This window comes from Lottia gigantea, assembly GCF_000327385.1.
Source record: "Lottia gigantea unplaced genomic scaffold LOTGIsca_30, whole genome shotgun sequence".
Lineage (NCBI taxonomy): Eukaryota > Metazoa > Mollusca > Gastropoda > Lottiidae > Lottia > Lottia gigantea.
This window is the reverse complement of record NW_008708987.1, coordinates 2,441,653-2,462,428: the sequence shown is the minus strand read 5'-3', so window position 1 is coordinate 2,462,428 and position 20,776 is coordinate 2,441,653. Positions and strand designations below refer to the sequence as shown.

Genomic DNA, 20,776 nt, shown 5'->3' with positions numbered 1-20,776 from the left:
AACATTCACATGATGATAATGTAAATTGTTGAAAAATTGTGTACAATAAAACTCAGGAGTAGTATACCATATAGACTGATGATGACAATGTAAATTGTTGAAACGATGTGTACAATAAAACTCAGGAGTATTATACCATATAGACTGATGATGACAATGTAAATTGTAGAAAAATTGTGTACAATAAAACTCAGGAGTAGTATACTATATAAACCGATGATGACAATGTAAATTGTAGAAAAATTGTGTACAATAAAACCAGGAGTAGTATACTATATAAACTGATGATGACAATGTAAATTGTAGCAAAATTGTGTACAATAAAACTCAGGAGTAGTATACTATATAAACCGATGACGACAATGTAAATTATAGAAAAATTGTGTACAATAAAACTCAGGAGTAGTATACCATATAAACTGATGGTGACAATGTAAATTATAGAAAAATTGTGTACAATAAAACTCAGGAGTAGTATACCATATAAACTGATGATGACAATGTAAATTATAGAAAAGTTGTGTACAATAAAACCCAGGAGTAGTATACCATATAAACTGATGATGACAATGTAAATTATAGAAAAGTTGTGTACAATAAAACTCAGGAGAAGTATACTATATAAACCGATGACGACTATGTAAATTGTTGAAACGCTGTGTACAATAAAACTCAGGAGAAGTATACTATATAAACTGATGATGACAATCTAGCAAATATTCCATCACAATCAAGTTCAAATGACGTTATTTTTTAACCAATCATGCGGTCATGTAGGACCTGTTTCGCAATAACAGTGACAAATTGTGTGATATAGTCTTTAGTTGTCTGATCCCCTATTCCCATCATAAGCCAGTGTTTGATAGGAAAATAGACGTTTAAGATGGGTTCCCTTATTTTCATGTATGAAAATGAAAATGCTAATACTTATATGAATAGAAAGTAGAGGTGTTCTAATGACTTTGAAAAATACCAGTTTGTCTCACATGTCCATAATTAATTCATAAGTAGCTAAATTAGATGAAAATTACCAGTAGAATTCAAATGTCTTTTTTTTGTTTATCCAGACTTTACATACATAGACATTTATGATTGGTTAAAACTCTTAATTATATGCAATAAGAACATGATGATATGATTAAGAATACACGATAATTCATTAGAAACACCAATTAATCAAATAGTTTGCTTTATTTGACACTATATATATGGAAACCCATCTTTAAACATAATTTCATTCCATCAACCAGACGATTGCATTCATAATAGATACACTTGGTATTTCAGGTACGATGTGGATGAATTACGCCTTGTTATCAGCCTACGGTCTAGGAACAATAGCCTTACTGTTTCTTGTCGAGATCCACTCCCGACTGGATGTAGACGAACAGAAGATAAAATAATTTCTCAAAGTCTTGTATTTGTTAAGGGGTGCGATCCTCTTAATACACGTGTTTGCTAATAATAATAATAATAATAAAAATAATAATAAACTCTTTTACATTCTATTTTGTACACTTAACTTAGACATGGTCCAGTCTAACATTCAGTCCACAGGGACAAACATAGACTCTATATTTACATGGGTCAGAATTAGGCCAATTCACATGGGCATGGTCCTGTCTAACATTCAGTCCATGGGGACAAACATAGACTCTATATTTACATGGGTCAGAATTAGGCCAATTCACATGGGCATGGTCCTGTCTAACATTCAGTCCATGGGGACAAACATAGATTCTATATTTACATGGGTCAGAATTAGGCCAATTCACATGGGCATGGTCCTGTCTAACATTTAGTCCATGGGGACATAAACTCTTTATTTTACATGGGTCAGAATTAGACAGAATACACCAAGGTTATATGGTACTGTCTAACATTCAGTCCATGAAAACAAACATAGACTCTTTATTTTACATGGGTCAGAATAAGGTCCAATACACCAAGGTGACATGGTCCTGTCTAACATTCAGTCCATGGGAACAAACATAGCCTCTTTATTTTACATGGGTCAAAAGTAGGTTCAATACACCAAGGTGACATGGTCCTGTCTAACATTCAGTCCATGGGAACAAACATAGACTCTTTATTTTACATGGGTCAGAATTAGACAGAATACACCAAGGTTATATGGCCCTGTCTAACATTCAGTCCATGGGAACAAACATAACCTCTTTATTTTACATGGGTCAGAATTAGACAGAATACACCAAGGTTATATGGCCCTGTCTAACATTCAGTCCATGGGAACAAACATAGACTCTTTATTTTACATGGGTCAGAATTAGGTCCAATACACCAAGGTGACATGGTCCTGTCTAACATTCAGCCCATGGGAACAAACATGGACTCTTTATTTTACATGGGTCAGAATTAGACAGAATATACCAAGGTTATATGGCCCTGTCTAACATTCAGTCCATGGGAACAAACATAGACTCTTTATTTTACATGGGTCAGAATTAGGTCCAATACACCAAGGTTATATGGTCCTGTCTAACATTCAGTCCATGGGAACAAACATAGACTCTTTATTTTACATGGGTCAGAATTAGACAGAATACACCAAGGTTATATGGCCCTGTCTAACATTCAGTCCATGGGAACAAACATAACCTCTTTATTTTACATGGGTCAGAATTAGACAGAATACACCAAGGTTATATGGCCCTGTCTAACATTCAGTCCATGGGAACAAACATAGACTCTTTATTTTACATGGGTCAGAATTAGGTCCAATACACCAAGGTGACATGGTCCTGTCTAACATTCAGCCCATGGGAACAAACATGGACTCTTTATTTTACATGGGTCAGAATTAGACAGAATACACCAAGGTTATATGGCCCTGTCTAACATTCAGTCCATGGGAACAAACATAGACTCTTTATTTTACATGGGTCAGAATTAGGTCCAATACACCAAGGTTATATGGTCCTGTCTAACATTCAGTCCATGCGAAAAAACATAGACTCTTTATTTTACATGGGTCAGAATTAGACAGAATACACCAAGGTTATATGGTCCTGTCTAACATTCAGCCTATGGAGACAAACATAGACTCTTTATTTTACATGGGTCAGAATTAGACCCAATAAACCAAGGTTATATGGCCCTGTCTAACATTCAGCCTATGGAGACAAACACAGACTCTTTATTTTACATGGGTCAGAATTAGGTCCAATACACCAAGGTGACATGATCCTGTCTAACATTCAGTCCATGGGAACAAACATAGACTCTTTATTTTACATGGGTCAGAATTAGGTCCAATACACCAAGGTGACATGGTCCTGTCTAACATTCAGTCCATGGGAACAAACATAGCCTCTTTATTTTACATGGGTCAGAATTAGGTCCAATACACCAAGGTGACATGGTCCTGTCTAACATTCAGTCCATGGGAACAAACATAGCCTCTTTATTTTACATGGGTCAGAATTAGGTCCAATACACCAAGGTGACATGATCCTGTCTAACATTCAGTCCATGGGAACAAACATAGACTCTTTATTTTACATCAGTCAGAAGTAGGTTCAATACACCAAGGTGACATGGTCCTGTCTAACATTCAGTCCATGGGAACAAACATAGACTCTTTATTTTACATGGGTCAGAATTAGACAGAATACACCAAGGTGACATAGTCCTGTCTAACATTCAGTCCATGGGAACAAAACATAGACTCTTTATTTTACATGGGTCAGAATTAGGTCCAATACACCAAGGTTACATGGTCCTGTCTAACATTCAGTCCATGGGAACAAACATAGACTCTTTATTTTACATGGGTCAGAATTATGTCTATTACAACAGGACATGGTCCTGTCAAACATTTAGCCTATGGAGACAAATATAAACTATTTTTTAGGTCCAATACATTGTAAGCTCTCTCCATGTAGAGTGGAGTTCAGTGCTTTATAAATACAACTATTATTTTTAGGACCAATTCACAAGGACATAGTCCTGTTTAACATTCAGCCCATGGGGACAAACATAGACTCTTTAGACCTAGGTGAAAATTTGAAAATTTCCGTCAAAGATTCGAGGAGATTGTGTTAATGACAGAGTTTTTGATGTATGATATGATAATATATATGATCGACTTCATTCAAACTAATAGGCTAATATCGCAGAGGTGGTATCGGAACGTAATGTGTAATGTGTAATGTAAACGGTAACCGTAATGAGAACGCTTTACTGCGCATGCCTCATTAGCGACATCCACCTTTTCCCGCGGAATATCGCAATTGTTGATTGAATCAGCGGATAAAGATACAAATATAAACTGATATAACTTGTTGGAGATGTCATTTGTAAACATTAAAAAAAATAAATGGTAAAGGTAGCCTAAACGCAATCACAAGTTGGTCGGAGTAGAATTAAACGATTGTAGGCTAAACATGGTAATTTGTACAGTTTCAAACTGTTTCAATTTAAACTTGACAATATCCGACTTAAAATAAATCCAACTGAAGCCAGCAAATAGAAGGCTACCACTCTATTTTTCTTTTTTTTAACTCATTTTTGACTCCTCACAATTTGGGTAGTTTTCGTTCAAAACTTTATTACTTTCCATTTTGTATATTTACTTGTTTAGTCAGAGCCTGTCAATATAAAAAAAAATCTACAATTTGGGTTTAATAAATAACCCAGCCTAATTTCCTAGAAAAATAACAATTTTCTCAGCAATAAGATTGAGTATATAATATAAAGGTTATAATATTAGATAATAGGCATAGTACAGGTGAGTATTTCAATTTTCTCAAGCTTCAGTATCATTATATAAGCTATTTCATTTTGTCTTTGACTAGATAGGATAATAACTTAATACTTATTATATTTATAAGAATTCAAAAACACGAGTTTAATATGAGAATTCGACAAGAGAAGATGACAATCGTGATCGTATTTAGACCGAAACATCTGCCATTTTTCTGAGTAGATTAGCTGTCAAGAAGGTATAGACGCAGATGTTTCATGTCGGGATCTGTATGAAGTACCTTGTGTTTTTGCTTCATCAATTTCCCCTCATCGTACACCGCACCTGTTATCTCACGTAGTCTATTCCTACCTTATTGCTTCACTGAAAGAGTTGTGTTCACGTTGCGATTAAGCTGCGTTTCCTTTAGTACAAAAACAAGGCATGTTATCTGTATACGGTGTCCGGTGTACGATATGAGATCTTCAGTACTATGGAGGTATAACGTCGCCATTACAAAATGCATTTGTCAATGCTGCAAAGTACAATTGTCGAATTGTAAAAATGCAAAATGTATAAGTTTTCTCCAAAATCTAATGAAATGCCACATGAATGCAGATAACATTATACACTTGGCATTTCACACTTTGCATTTAACACTTTGCATTTTACACTTTGCATTTTACACTTTGCATTTTACACTTTGCATTTAACACTTTGCATTTTACACTTTGCATTTAACACTTTGCATGATCAAGCCTTGCATAATAGACTTTACATAATCGAACGTATACCTTATATGGAATGATGACGTATTCAGTTTCATACGTTAAAAGACGGGGAAATATACGGAAATTTATAAATGTGCGTGAGCAATTAAGTCTATTATGCAAAGCTTCATAATGCAAAGTGTAAAATGTCATCTGCATTCGTGTGGCATTGGATTTTAGAGAATACGTATACATTTTGTATTTTTAAAAATCGACAATTGAACCTTGTAGCATTGACAAATGTACTTTGTAATGACGACATTGGTATTTTAAACCTGCAACACAATCGACAATTTTGGCAACTTTACATCTCCATACTATATAGTGGAAAATGAAAGATTCATACCACGACGTCCGGACACTTTACAGGCACGATGCAGTCAGGTGCGACCCAGTAATGAGGAAGTAAAATCGCTTTAATATCGATTACCGGGACACTTATTATTACACCCTATAATGTTTCACCTTGCAGGTACGAGTGAATATTTACATATGAATTGCTAAACTGAATGTGACACTTGTGCAACTGTGGAGTAGATTTGAATTTTAAACCCTAGTCATTATATAAAATCTGTGAAGAAATTGCATACATGTAGGTTTCATGTTTCAATTATGAAACTTGAGGTATGTCTTAAAACCTGAAAGCTGTGATGAGACGAGGTAGACTATGGTGACGGGATTTTTGGTTTTATATTTTCATCTAGGGAAAAGGCAACACTCACGGAATCCGACAAGGCCCAACTTCGAACCTGGATCAACACTACAAAACATCTAAAACGAATCTATAAAGCCACTATAGATGGTCTCTCGGCAGATGTATTTCATAAGAAATGTGACAATAAAGGAGCTACTGTAACAATCTGTTGGAATACTGATGGTTGTGTTTTTGGTGGATATACCGCAATAGATTGGAAGAGCACCAACACCATAGTCCAAGATACATCAGCGTTTATTTTCACCTTGTCTGAGGGAAATACTCAAAAGTTGAATCAAGGCATATATTCAGAAGGATTACAAATTGGCCAGTATCCTACGCAGGGACCATCGTTTGGAATTTTTACAGTTTTCATGGACCCTACCAGAAAAACCAATGAAATGTTTCGGTCTAATGGTTGTTTTAATCAACAATATATAGACGAAATCCACCAAACATATGGTTATGAATATGATTATGATTATGGTCATCATCAACATCTCGACCCAGCCACTGTTTGTAATAATAATTTTAACTATGATGAAGTCGAAGTTTATCAGTTAGTAGGTGAGTAACAACTTGCTTGGTAACAAATATAAACTAGAACTGTGAACAGCTCTGAGCGTGGCAAAGAGTCCCATGGATTTGGAACCTTTAAGACTCTCAGCTTTCAACTCCGGTGCTTTTAAGCCGACAATTTTTCAACATGAAATTAAAACTTTCGGGTATCTGATAAATAGATCAATTATATAATTACACTCCAGAAATGTCACATCAATATTCTCAATTTGTAAAAAATAACAAAACTAATTTATACCGCTTCTCAATTATTCAATTGATAAAACAAAACCCACACATAAATAATCAGATCTGTCACCCGTGATAGGAATTTGATCATATGACGACTTCTCTTATCAAATTTTGTCGACGAGTTGACTTCTGTAGACGAACGCTCCGATAAAATTTTGTCGACGAGTTGACTTTTGTAGACGAACTCTCCGATAAAATTTTGTCGACGAGTTGACTTCTGTAGACGAACTCTCCGATAAAATTTTGTCGACGAGTTGACTTCTGTAGACGAACTCTCCGATAAAATTTTGTCGACGAGTTGACTTCTGTAGACGAACTCTCCGATAAAATTTTTGTCGACGAGTTGACCTCTGTAGGCGAACTCTACCCTAAATTTTGTCGACGAGTTGACATGCTGACTGGTATTCGTGTACATGTATTAACATTTACTAAATTGACTTACAGAGAGGTCTCAAAATGCAAGAGAGTATATTATGTTAAATCCTCACTAACCTAGATGTGCCTTTTTTATAAGGAAGGATTTCCAAATTATGGTGAAAGAAAGTGTACTCTCCGATTTATATCGTCCGTTTATAAGAGATACTCTCCTGTAGAAATACTTGCATATTTCACAAGTATTACAAATTATTTTGTTATTTGAGTTCTAATTTTAATCTAAAGAAATTCCAATGGTTTGATAATTTGCGAATTCACAGCTTTCAATAGAAATATTTTTCAAATTTTTATGCAAAAATTTTATATAAAAATAAAATAGATTTTATTAGGGTTAAGGGATTACATAATCATATGTCATAATCTCTGACTATACTGATAACAATCTGTGTGTGTTGGACCATGACTAATGTGAGAGGTGAAAGTGTCAATTCAACAGTTTTATTATCACCCTTAACACATACCTGTTACCCTTCAAAAATAACGGAAAATTGTTTACGATGAATAACCTAATTTCTTGCGGAGATCAGAATATCATATTCATAATTTCTTGTAAAAAATGCGATTTACAATATGTTGGCGAGACTCAAAACGCGCTTCGAACGCGATTCAATGGCCATCGCTATGATATAGTGCATGGCAAGGATAGACCAATTGCGAATCACTTCAACCTTCCCTATCATTCCATTGATGACCTTCTCATCATGCCTATATAGAAACAGTTTCTACATCACCTAGTATCAAAGCTTAGACGTCTACAACGCGAAAGTTACTGGATCGATCAGCTACAGACTGTGATGCCAAATAGACTCAAAATGCAACACGATAACCAGATAATACCCTTTATAATTTGATTCTACAGCTACCAAAGCCTCCATAATAGTCAAACGCCATTACTCGGAACTTCAGAACAAATTTCCCCATGTATACACAAAACGTTTGGTTGTAGCTTACAAAAGAAATCAAAATCTTAACAATTTTTTTTACGGTAGAACAACACCATTGAACAATACCCGTTTATTCTAAAAGTAGATATTTCTTCATATAAATGTATCATGTTATATCAATATATTAATCGATTTCTAAGTTAGAGTTATTTCAGGACTGGGGCCATGGCTATATACAGTATATTATATATCAGAGTACGTGTATGTTTGTGTGTGTGTCATTTCAGCTAAAATCATACTAATGACTAACTAATTTTCACATAATCAATAGACTTATCTATTGCTCTGTGATCTAGGCCAGTGCTTTCATTGAGACTCGTCTCCATACACTCTACTGTCAGTCAAATCAATCCATCATTTGATAAAATATTGGATTTGTTTTTTGTAAATTGGAAATTGTATTCAGCCATTCATGTCACTTATTCATTCATATTGTTGGAAAGATAACCAATCCAACATTAAGAATCTGAAAAATCAAGCCCCTATATTTATTAAGGAATGTGGTACAGCCGTCCAAAGTTGCAACAATGTCAGTTTTCGATGTCTATAAACCGGGAGTTGATGTTTTTCTTCCAATATCAGGATATCTATAGAAAGCTGAGGTTAAGGACAATCTACACTAATAATTTAAGGTCATTGAAGGTCAAGGTCACAAGATACAGACTTTTAAATTTTCAAAAATTTCAAACGGGCATAAAAAAAATTCGAAATTCAAAACGCTGATCTCGACAAGTGTTAGATAACAAGGTTTTGATACACACCAAAATCATACAAATCAGATAATGGCAAACTTATTAGAATTTTAACGAAAATGCGCCTCTCTCTGGTAATGGCGCATGAGTCACTTCCGGTTTTATTTTCTTCTTCTAAGGTGATTCAAATTAATATAATCTGTACGGTTTTTACGCGTAATTATAAACATAAAAAATTCGATCAAAGTCGGATCAAAATTAGAGATGTAAATTAGAAAAAAAACGTAAAAAATGGATTTTATCCAACGTCATTTCCGGTTGCAAAAAAATGCGTGAAAATACATTCATTTAAATTAGTTTCGCGGTTTTTGCGGAGAGAATTATAACAGTTTATATGTTGCATTAACAGTTTTGCCTGGGCGCTCTGGGAAGAATTCGAAAAAAACAACAACAAACATTCATAGAACGCACTGCAACTAGAACCGTGGACGGTACCCATGCGTATCCGACCTGATGCATTGGTGAAACGTTGCATTTTAAAGTCATGGTGACATTTTGTACCGAAAAATAGAGCATGTCAAAATTCGGTAGTAAAAAGTCGGTAAACCATCTAACGTTCGGTAGTGCAAAGACGAAAGAATTCGGTAGTAAATGGAAAAAACAGTAGGTAGTAAAAAGTCGATTATAAAATAGCTGTAAAACCGATAGTACTCATTATCAGACAACTGTGACTTTATTAGAAACTCGACAAAGTAGTGCTCTATTTTGAGGCAAAGTTTAAAGGTTGACAAATGCATACTTTGCGAGTTATAAAAAAAATAAATTACATTAGGTAAATAGTAAATATGAATCTAACCCGAATGTGCCACGCCCACCCCAAAATTTTGTTATGTTTGCTATCATGTGTACAATGTTATATTATGTTTCTACAATCATTAGATCATGAGATATACGTAAGAAGTCTATACGGCAAAAACCAAATTACGCACTGTAACTATAGAATTCGTGCAAAATTTTCAAATTTTCAAAAACACTATTTATCAAAATATCAAGTGTGATATACCATCAGAAAGGAGTGATCGCTCACATAGAGGATACAAAATTTTGTCATACGCTAATTAGGTCATGTGACAGAGCTATTTAAAGATAAGAATCGCGATTTTCAAATGGCTCTAGAACCGGAAGTTAACATTGTGAATATACTTTTGGACAGATCAGGGGCAACAACCTTAGTTCAGTTATCAAAGGTGAAGGTCACGAGATATGAGCTGTGACACTTTTGGCAATTACTGAATACATATAACCGGAAATTGAAAAAAAAACACAGCCAAAATTCAAAATTCCGCTTCCACACTTTTTTTTGCAATCGATTGCAGATTCTTTAGACACCTTGCTCTTGAAAACGCTTTCAATTTTAGCTTGTAAAAACTCTAGAAGGTTCAATTGTTGACAGACTGTGACGAAACTTAATGTGAATGTTCGTTATCACCCAAGGATGATCCCTATCAAAATCAGAAAAAAAAAATATTTAGTATGAGTTATTGTCCTTGTTCTTGAAAACGCGTTCAATTTTTAGCTCGCATGGACTGGTTGAACCAAGTCCACGGATCCCAACTCATCTAATTGAACCACTGATAAAATAAAAGGTCTTCGGTGGTAAGAACGGGTCAATGAAGAAAACATGGTTCTTCGGTCAGTCGGTCCGCCCACAATTGCTCGTAAACACTCTAGAAGGCACAATTCTTGTCGGATTTAGATGAAACTTGGTGTGAGTGTTTGTAGTCACCCATTGAAAAAAATTGAAAAAGAAAATGTATGAGTTATTGACCTCGTTTTAATAAAAACATTCACTTTTTAGCTCGTAAACATTCTAGAGGGAACGAATCTTGCCTGAATTGGTCAAAACTTGGTAAAATTATTCAGTATCGCCCTGAAAAGTTCAAAAGAAGTGTATGACTGAAGGTTGAATATTTCATACTGGTAATTGTTACTGTACTGACAAATTTTTCTATTCAAAATCAAACCTGCTAGTGGACATATATTACCTTGCCTGGCAAGCTATTTTTGTTAACAGGCCACAATCAAGAAAACTGTAGAAGATTATAAACCAATACAAGGAGCCGAGGTTGACCAATGTAGAATTCTAATGGTTGGATGTGTAGGCGCCGGTAAATCAAGTTATTTCAATACCATCAATTCTGTATTCAGAGGTCACGTGACCAGTCAAGCTGCTGCCGGAAGTGCTGAACATAGTTTCACCACCAAGGTTAGTAATTAGATATTTGGATAGATGGAATGAGACGATGAATGGAATGATAATAGAAGTATACTATGGGAATAATTGATAAGACATGACCAGACGACCAAGGACAGACCAAGGAGAGGACCAAGAACCGGACAAGAACAGGACAGGACAAGGACTAGACGACCTACTAGAGGACGGGGCAGGACAAGACGAGAACAGGACCAGTAAAAGGACCAAGACAGGACAGGACAAGGACCGGACCCAAGATAGAATAATGACCATGAACAGGAAAAGGATCAAGGACAGGAAAAGAAAGTACATCATATAAAAAGGTTTTGTTTTTACAGTTTAGAAGTTATCAAATAAGAAATGGGTCGCAATATTTGAAAGTAAGATTATGTGATACACGAGGTCTGGAGGAGTCCCAAGGAGTAGATCCTGAAGATATTACTGCTATGTTAGATGGACACATGCCGAATAAATATTCAGTAGGTTATTTATCTGTATAGTCATCTAAATATTTACTTTACCAGCTGATAGAGCTCAATTTCAGCTATCTATATAGTCATCTAAATATTTACTTTACCAGCTGATAGAGCTCAATTTCAGCCATCTGTATAGTCATCTAAATATTTACTTTACCAGCTGATAGAACTCAATTTCAGCTATCTGTATAGTCATCTAAATATTTACTTTACCAGCTGATAGAACTCAATTTCAGCTATCTGTATAGTCATCTAAATATTTACTTTACCAGCTGATAGAGCTCAATTTCAGCCATCTGTATAGTCATCTAAATATTTACTTTACCAGCTGATAGAACTCAATTTCAGCTATCTGTATAGTGATCTAAATATTTACCTTACCAGCTGATAGAGCTCAATTTCCGCTATCTGTATAGTTATCTAAATATTTACTTTACCAGCTGATAGAACTCAATTTCAGCTGTCTATATAGTTATCTAAATATTTACTTTACCAGCTGACAGAGCTCAATTTCAGCTGTCTATATAGTTATCTAAATATTTACTTTACCAGCTGATAGAGCTCAATTTCAGCTATCTATATAGTTATCTAAATATTTACTTTACCAGCTGATAGAGCTCAATTTCAGCTATCTGTATAGTCATCTAAATATTTACTTTACCAGCTGATAGAACTCAATTTCAGCTATCTCTATAGTCACCTAGTTATTTACTTTACCAACTGATAGAGCTCAATTTCAGCTATTTGTATAGTCGTCTAAATATTTACTTTACCAGCTGATAGAACTCAATTTCAGCTATCTGTATAGTCGTCTAAATATTTACTTTACCAGCTGATAGAACTCAATTTTAGCTATCTGTATAGTCATCTAAATATTTACTTTACCAGCTGATAGAACTCAATTTTAGCTATCTGTATAGTCATCTAAATATTTACATTACCAGCTGATAGAACTCAGTTACAACTTTCCACAACACTTCAAAGTTGAAACCCGGAATGAACATACTGGCAGATGTGACGATATAACTGGTCATGGTATAAACATGGTCATAATATCAATAAGATATGCAAATGAAGTGTTCACATCGTCGTCGTCGTCACTTCCGCTTTTCAAATTGATCAGTGTCCCCTCTTTACATTCCCTATAAAGTCTCCTATATTATTTTCAGTTTAACCCTTTTGCTGCGATCACACCAGAAACTCCGGGATATATAAAAACACCGAGTTTAAATGATAAAATACATTGTCTAGCGTTTATTATTGATGGAACTTCAGTCAACGTTATGAATGCATCTATTTTAACTCAGTTTAAAATGATACAGAAATTAGCCAATCAGAGAGGTAGGTTCGTGTTATTTTCTTTTTTAGTCAGGATTATTTCGTTCAGTATTTTACATTTGTTGAGCCATTTGATTTAACCTATATATTGAAATAATTTAAGATTTAAAAGAAATAGTAAAATAGTTTTATTGCTATTTTGTGATTTATCTATTATATTTTAGGAATACCTCAAGTCATAATTTTAACAAAAGTTGACGAGATTTCTCAAGAAGTGAAAGAAAATTTGTCTAATTTATTTTATTCTCGTGACGTTGCCAAGGTGGTGGATAAAGTTTCCCAATTAATAGGGCTACCAAGAGGCCATGTTTTACCAGTTAAAAATTACGAGAAGGAAACAGAATTAAACGAAACGGTGGATAGATACGCTCTACTTTCACTTCAACAAATGTTACGATTTGCTGACGATTGTTTGTGTGATGTATTAGACGATTAATCTCCCTTGGCTTTAAGTTATTTTGCTGATATTGATATAGCTTAATATAGTTTAGCTTGAGTATATATAGCTCAATAAATATTAGCTTGAGTATATATAGGTCAATAAACATTAGCTTTAGTATATATAGGTCAATAAACATTAGCTTTAGTATATATAGGTCAATAAACATTAGCTTTAGTATATATAGGTCAATAAATATTAGCTTGAGTATATATAGGTCAATATAGTTTAGCTTGAGTATATATAGGTCAATATAGTTTAGCTTGAGTATATATAGGTCAATATAGTTTAGCTTGAGTATATATAGGTCAATATAGTTTAGCTTGAGTATATATCGGTCACTATAGTTTAGCTTGAGTATATATAGGTCAATATAGTTTAGCTTGAGTATATATAGGTCAATAAACATTAGCTTTAGTATATATAGGTCAATAAACATTAGCTTTAGTATATATAGGTAAATAAATATTAGCTTGAGTATATATAGGTCAATATAGTTTAGCTTGAGTATATATAGGTCAATAAATATTAGCTTTAGTATATATAGGTCAATAAATATTAGCTTGAGTATATATAGGTCAATAAATATTAGCTTTAGTATATATAGGTCAATATAGTTTAGCTTGAGTATATATAGGTCAATAAACATTAGCTTTAGTATATATAGGTCAATTAACATTAGCTTGAGTATATATAGGTCAATAAACATTAGCTTTAGTATATATAGGTCAATAAATATTAGCTTGAGTATATATAGGTCAATATAGTTTAGCTTGAGTATATATAGGTCAATAAACATTAGCTTGAGTATATATAGGTCAATATAGTTTAGCTTTAGTATATATAGGTCAATAAACATTAGCTTGAGTATATATAGGTCAATATAGTTTAGCTTGAGTATATATAGGTCAATAAATATTAGCTTTAGTATATATAGGTCAATAAACATTAGCTTTAGTATATATAGGTCAATAAATATTAGCTTTAGTATATATAGGTCAATAAACATTAGCTTTAGTATATATAGGTCAATTAACATTAGCTTGAGTATATATAGGTCAATAAACATTAGCTTTAGTATATATAGGTCAATAAATATTAGCTTGAGTATATATAGGTCAATATAGTTTAGCTTGAGTATATATAGGTCAATAAACATTAGCTTGAGTATATATAGGTCAATATAGTTTAGCTTTAGTATATATAGGTCAATAAACATTAGCTTGAGTATATATAGGTCAATATAGTTTAGCTTGAGTATATATAGGTCAATAAATATTAGCTTTAGTATATATAGGTCAATAAACATTAGCTTGAGTATATATAGGTCAATAAATATTAGCTTTAGTATATATAGGTCAATAAATATTAGCTTTAGTATATATAGGTCAATAAACATTAGCTTTAGTATATTTAGCTTAATAAATAGTAGCTCTAGTAAATAGCTCAATAGCTTCTCTTTTGACATTTTATTTTGATTTTATCCATGCAGGTTATGGTGCCGTTAAGTTTTTCTTTTTGAATATTAACTAAAACACTTTCATTATAATGATAATTTCTATGGTAATACTATTGTTTGAACAGCCCCCATCTTCACAATGGTCAACATCTTATACCTTAACTTAATGACCCACGTTTTTGTGACAAGGTCAACGATTTAATTAGATTGTACGCCACTGAATACAGCCAATCAGAGCCCTCGATATCATCTTTCTGTCAATGACTCCGATCAAGTTTTTTTTTTGCAAACTTCAAAAATTACATTGACATCTCTAAGATAAAGACGAAATACCTTGACCATGGTGATGATGTCTCACCCCTCTCTTCTCCTCTCCTCTCCTCCCCTCATCTCTCATCTCCTCTCCTTTCATCTCTCCCTCATCTCTCATCTCCTCTCCTTTCATCTCTCCTCTCCTCTCCTCATCTCTCATCTCCTCTCCTTTCATCTCTCCCTTATCTCTCATCTCCTCTCCTTTCATCTCTCCTCTCCTCCCCTCATCTCTCATCTCCTCTCCTTTCATCTCTCCCTCATCTCTCATCTCCTCTCCTTTCATCTCTCATCTCCTCTCCTTTCATCTCTCCCTTATCTTCGAATAAATCCTTTAAAATCTACTTTTAACCTTTTTAGATCCCATATTGTACCCTTTTTATTTAACAATGTTTGTTGACAACGTTTGTTGACAATGTTCGTTTACAGTGTTTGTTGACAATGTTTGTTTACATTATTTGTTTGCAATGTTTGTTTGCAATGTTTGTTTACAATGTTCGTTGACAATGTTTGTTTACAATTTTATTTTTCAATAGATGTTGGCAATGTTTGTTGACAATGTTTGTTGACATTGTTTGTTGACAATGTTTGTATACAATGTTTGTTGACAATATTTGTTTACACTGTTTGTTGTCCTCACACTGCCTGTTTTCACGACTGGATGGATTTCCATACTAATATAATAACTTTTAATATTTTCGTGTATTTCTTTATATTTTTTCTTTGATGCAAAATGGTAATTTGAAATCTGCACATAAATAATTATAATCATCAATAAAACTATCATAGAATTGTTGTTGATTGACAAGCCTTCAATATTGTTACCATGGTATCACCATGTCCAAACCACACCCCTTTTCGTTATACCATCTCTAGGACTATGTAAAAAAAAGATACCATGTTCAGGATATGATTGTCATGGTATCAGAATAGTAGTTGATCATTATTTAATATCAGGGAAGTTATGGGGGCGTGGTTTAGATATGATGTATTGCTACAAGAGTTCTAAGAGATGGTACTGACATTCTTGACAAGGAGAACTTTCTCATGTGGACTTTATCCTCTGATAGTTATTTTACTCTGTTAGCCTTTCAGGTCGTCTGCTGCTCTAAATTGGAGAGGCAACGACAATCTTAGCCGAATCACATCTCCCCTAAACGCATATAGTGATGTAATTACCTTAAATTACACTCTTATTTAATTGTATACAAACCATAAGTTGGCTTTTTACTCTGAAAAGTGTTATGAGTAGTTTTCATTCAATACCACCGAGATAGCGAATAATTCATTTTGATATACCAGCTAAAGATACGTTCGTTTTGTATCGTGAAACTTTTCCTTTCAGCGAGGAGAATTTCAATGAAGGAGAAATAGCAACAGTGATTTTGACTGGATCGTTAACTGAACAGAGATGTAGAGAAAAAGCCAGAAGTTTGAGTGAAAGGAGGGTAAACAGTGATATTTTAGACACCATGGATGAAAGGGAGCCGAGCAACCCTCTTTGTAATTGTAGAGACCTCCTTTGTTTTTTAATTACATCCATTCTAATCGTAATCCTCGCTAAATTAATGTTGGTTTTGTTTGCTAAAAACTACCTGACATTAAACTGGCCTTTGTTTTAATGTTGATGATTTGTCTGTAATCTGTATTCGATGGCTGAGTTTTTGTAAATCTGGCTTAAATCTCTCAATATTACAACAAAGATAAAATACATATTTTCATAAAGATTGTAAGGTTGGTGCCTCTAGGGGGTCGGGGTTTCATCAAAACACGGGTTCTAGATAACACACTTGGTTTGTTTAAAAAAAATAACGTCATTAGAACGGGACAGTGGTAGAAAACATGTTAGATTACAATGGGGTCGATAATTATCAGATATACAGAAGAATTTGTAAAATTAATCTCATTATGCTTGTATACCTACCAATCTTCTGTACGTAGAATAGTCCCAAGGGAAATAAGAGAGGCTATAGAACTTGGTAAAGTTAGGATGACGCTGGTGATACACTCGTCTACTGGATAGGTTATCTCACAGCACAGTTCATAAAATATCGGAGATGTGGCACCGTTTAATAAACTCGCTAATACATTGGAGGCAAACAGACTTTCTGAAATATAAAACAAAGCTCGCTCTTAATCCCGTTCCATAGCTACAGGGAGACAAGGCCACGTAACTCAGCCAGAATTGTCCTTTTTGAACATTAATTTGCAAATTGAAAACCTTCAGAAAGTATATTAAAATACCTACATGTATTAAATGTTAAAATATCGAGTAGAGTCAAAACCAACCATAAATACATTACAGTGGTAGAGATAAACAGAAATATCAAAAACAATTTCCTTTTCCTTTTATAAATATCAGCAAATCTGGAAATAAAAGGAAGTTTAACTTACTATTCTAGACGATATTTAGGATTATATTGTCTGCTTGAAGAAGTTTTTTACGTCACTCTTTCTTAGAATGATATAATACCCCTCGCCTACCCCCAACACCATTCTTACCTAACAGTATACTTAAACCAACAGCAAAATTCCAAAGCAAAGTTCACGGTAGCTCTATTATTAGTAGCCAATCAAAACATCGATAGAAATCTGCACGTGCCTTTCAGGTCATGAAATTCAGCGTTAATACATATCAATTGATAATTGTTCATTCAAGTTGTATGGGGCGCTAACGGGGCGATTTTACAAACTTTCAAATTATTTTCTTTCAAATCTATAAAATTATCAACTGTATTTAATTCTCGAAAAAATATGTTGTATAAGTCAGTTATGTACATGGTTTCCTCGGTATAAAGGCTGCTACTCGGCTTGGCCTCGGAGCCTCACTCCAAAAAGAGTAGGTGTATCAGCCCATACACCTCGAAAACCATGTATATAACTACTACATAATCATACATTCGAGATCAATGTGACTCCATGACATGATAGTTAAGATCCATGGTGGCTCACTGCTATCATGTTACAATCTGCTAGCTAGTTGGACATGATAGTTTAGATCAATGGTGGCTCACTGCTATGGTGTTACATTCTACTAGCTAGTTGGACATGATAATTTAAATCAGTTGTGGCTCACTGCTATCATGTTACAATCTGCTAGCTAGTTTGGCGTGATAGTTTAGATCAATGGTGGCTCACTGATATCGTGTTACATTCTACTAGCTAGTTGGACATGATAGTTTAAATCAATGGTGGCTCACTGCTATCGTGTTACAATCTGCTAGCTAGTTGGTCACGATAGTTTAGATCAATGGTGGCTCACTGCTATCATGTTACAATCTGCTAGCTAGTTGGACACGATAGTTTAGATCAATGGTGGCTCACTGCTTTCATGTTACAATCTGCTAGCTAGTTGGACATGATAGTTTAGATCAATGGTGTTTCACTGCTATCATGTTACAATCTACTAGCTAGTTTGAAACTATGGTTTAGATCAATGGTGGCTCACTGCTATCATGTTACAATCTACTAGCTAGTTTGACACTATAGTTTAGATCAATGGTGTTTCACTGCTATCATGTTACAATCTACTAGCTATTTTGACACAATAGTTTAGATCAATGGTGGCTCACTGCTATCGTGTTACAATCTGCTAGCTAGTTTGACACTATAGTTTAGATCAATGATGTTTCACTGCTATCGTGTTACAATCTGCTAGCTAGTTGGACACTATAGTTTAGATCAATGATGTTTCACTGCTATCATGTTACAATCTGCTAGCTAGTTTGACACTATAGTTTAGATCAATGATGTTTCACTGCTATCATGTTACAATCTACTATCTAGTTGGACACGGTAGTTCAAATCAATGATGTTTCACTGCTATCATGTTACAATCTGCTAGCTAGTTGGACACTATGGTTTAGATCAATGATCTTTCACTGCTATCATGTTACAATCTACTATCTAGTTTGACACTATAGTTTAGATCAATGGTGGCTCACTGCTATCATGTTACAATCTGCTAGCTAGTTTGACACTATAGTTTAGATCAATGGTGGCTCACTGCTATCATGTTACAATCTGCTAGCTAGTTTGACACTATAGTTTAGATCAATGGTGGCTCACTGCTATCATGTTACAATCTGCTAGCTAGTTGGACACTATAGTTTAGATCAATGGTGGCTCACTGCTATCATGTTACAATCTGCTAGCTAGTTTGACACTATAGTTTAGATCAATGTTGGCTCACTGCTATCATGTTACAATCTGCTAGCTAGTTTGACACTATAGTTTAGATCAATGGTGGCTCACTGCTATTATGTTACAATCTACTAGCTAGTTTGACACTATGGTTAAGATCAATGGTGGCTCACTGCTATCATGTTACAATCTGCTAGCTAGTTTGACACTATGGTTTAGATCAATGGTGGCTCACTGCTATCATGTTCCAATCTGCTACCTAGTTTGACACTATGGTTTAGATCAATGGTGGCTCACTGCTATCATGTTACAATCTACTATCTAGTTGGACACTATAGTTAAGATCAATGGTGGCTCACTGCTATCATGTTACAATCTGCTAGCTAGTTTGACACTATAGTTTAGATCAATGGTGGCTCACTGCTATCATGTTACAATCTACTAGCCAGTTGGCCATGATAGTTTAGATCGATGGTGGCTCACTGCTAGCGTGTTACAATCTACTATCTAGTTGGACACGATAGTTTAGATCAATGGTGGCTCACTGCTATCATGTTACAATCTACTATCTAGTTGGTCCCGATAGTTTAGATCAATGGTAGCTCACTGCTATCATGTTACAATCTACTAGCTAGTTGGACACGATAGTTTAGATCAATGGTGGCTCACTGCTATCGTGTTACAATCTACTATCTAGTTGGACACGATAGTTTAGATCAATGGTGGCTCACTGCTATCATGTTACAATCTGCTAGCTAGTTTGACACTATAGTTTAGACCAATGGTGGCTCACTGCTATCATGTTACAATCTGCTAGCTTGTTTGACACTATGGTTTAGATCAATGGTGGCTTACTGCTATCGTGTTACAATCTGCTATCTAGTTGGACACGATAGTTTAGATCAATGGTGGCTCACTGCTATCATGTTACAATCTGCTAGCTAGTTTGACACTATAGTTTAGATCAATGGTGGCTCATTGCTATCATGTTACAATCTGCTAGCTAGTTGGACACTATAGTTTAGATCAATGGTGGCTCACTGCTATCGTGTTACAATCTACTATCTAGTTGGACACGATAGTTTAGATCAATGGTGGTTCACTGCTATCATGTTACAATCTGCTATCTAGTTTGACACTATAGTTAAGATCAATGGTGGCTCACTGCTATCATGTTACAATCTGCTAGCTAGTTTGACACTATAGTTTAGATCAATGGTGGCTCACTGCTATCATGTTACAATCTGCTAGCTAGTTTGACACTATAGTTTAGATCAATGGTGGCTCACTGCTATCATGTTACAATCT

The 20,776-nt window shown here is 34.5% G+C and overlaps 3 protein-coding genes across 3 annotated transcripts; 1 reads left to right on the top strand and 2 right to left on the bottom strand.

Moving 5' to 3' along the window:
- Window positions 1-6,246: 6,246 nt before the first annotated feature.
- Window positions 6,247-13,554, top strand: LOTGIDRAFT_119299 (hypothetical protein; the record flags this gene model as incomplete). Its single annotated transcript, XM_009057574.1, has 7 exons — window positions 6,247-6,458; window positions 6,558-6,732; window positions 8,134-8,205; window positions 11,125-11,316; window positions 11,643-11,783; window positions 12,950-13,121; window positions 13,283-13,554. Coding segments are annotated over 7 exons (1,236 nt in total), but the record flags the coding sequence as incomplete, so codon positions are not given.
- Window positions 13,555-13,915: 361 nt separating this feature from the next.
- LOTGIDRAFT_59328 (hypothetical protein) lies at window positions 13,916-14,236 on the bottom strand (the record flags this gene model as incomplete). Its single annotated transcript, XM_009057421.1, has 1 exon — window positions 13,916-14,236. A coding segment is annotated over one exon (321 nt), but the record flags the coding sequence as incomplete, so codon positions are not given.
- An 81-nt stretch (window positions 14,237-14,317) lies between these two features.
- On the bottom strand, window positions 14,318-14,653 carry LOTGIDRAFT_101520 (hypothetical protein; the record flags this gene model as incomplete). The annotated part of the gene is made up of 1 exon (XM_009057573.1): window positions 14,318-14,653. A coding segment is annotated over one exon (336 nt), but the record flags the coding sequence as incomplete, so codon positions are not given.
- Window positions 14,654-20,776: the final 6,123 nt, after the last annotated feature.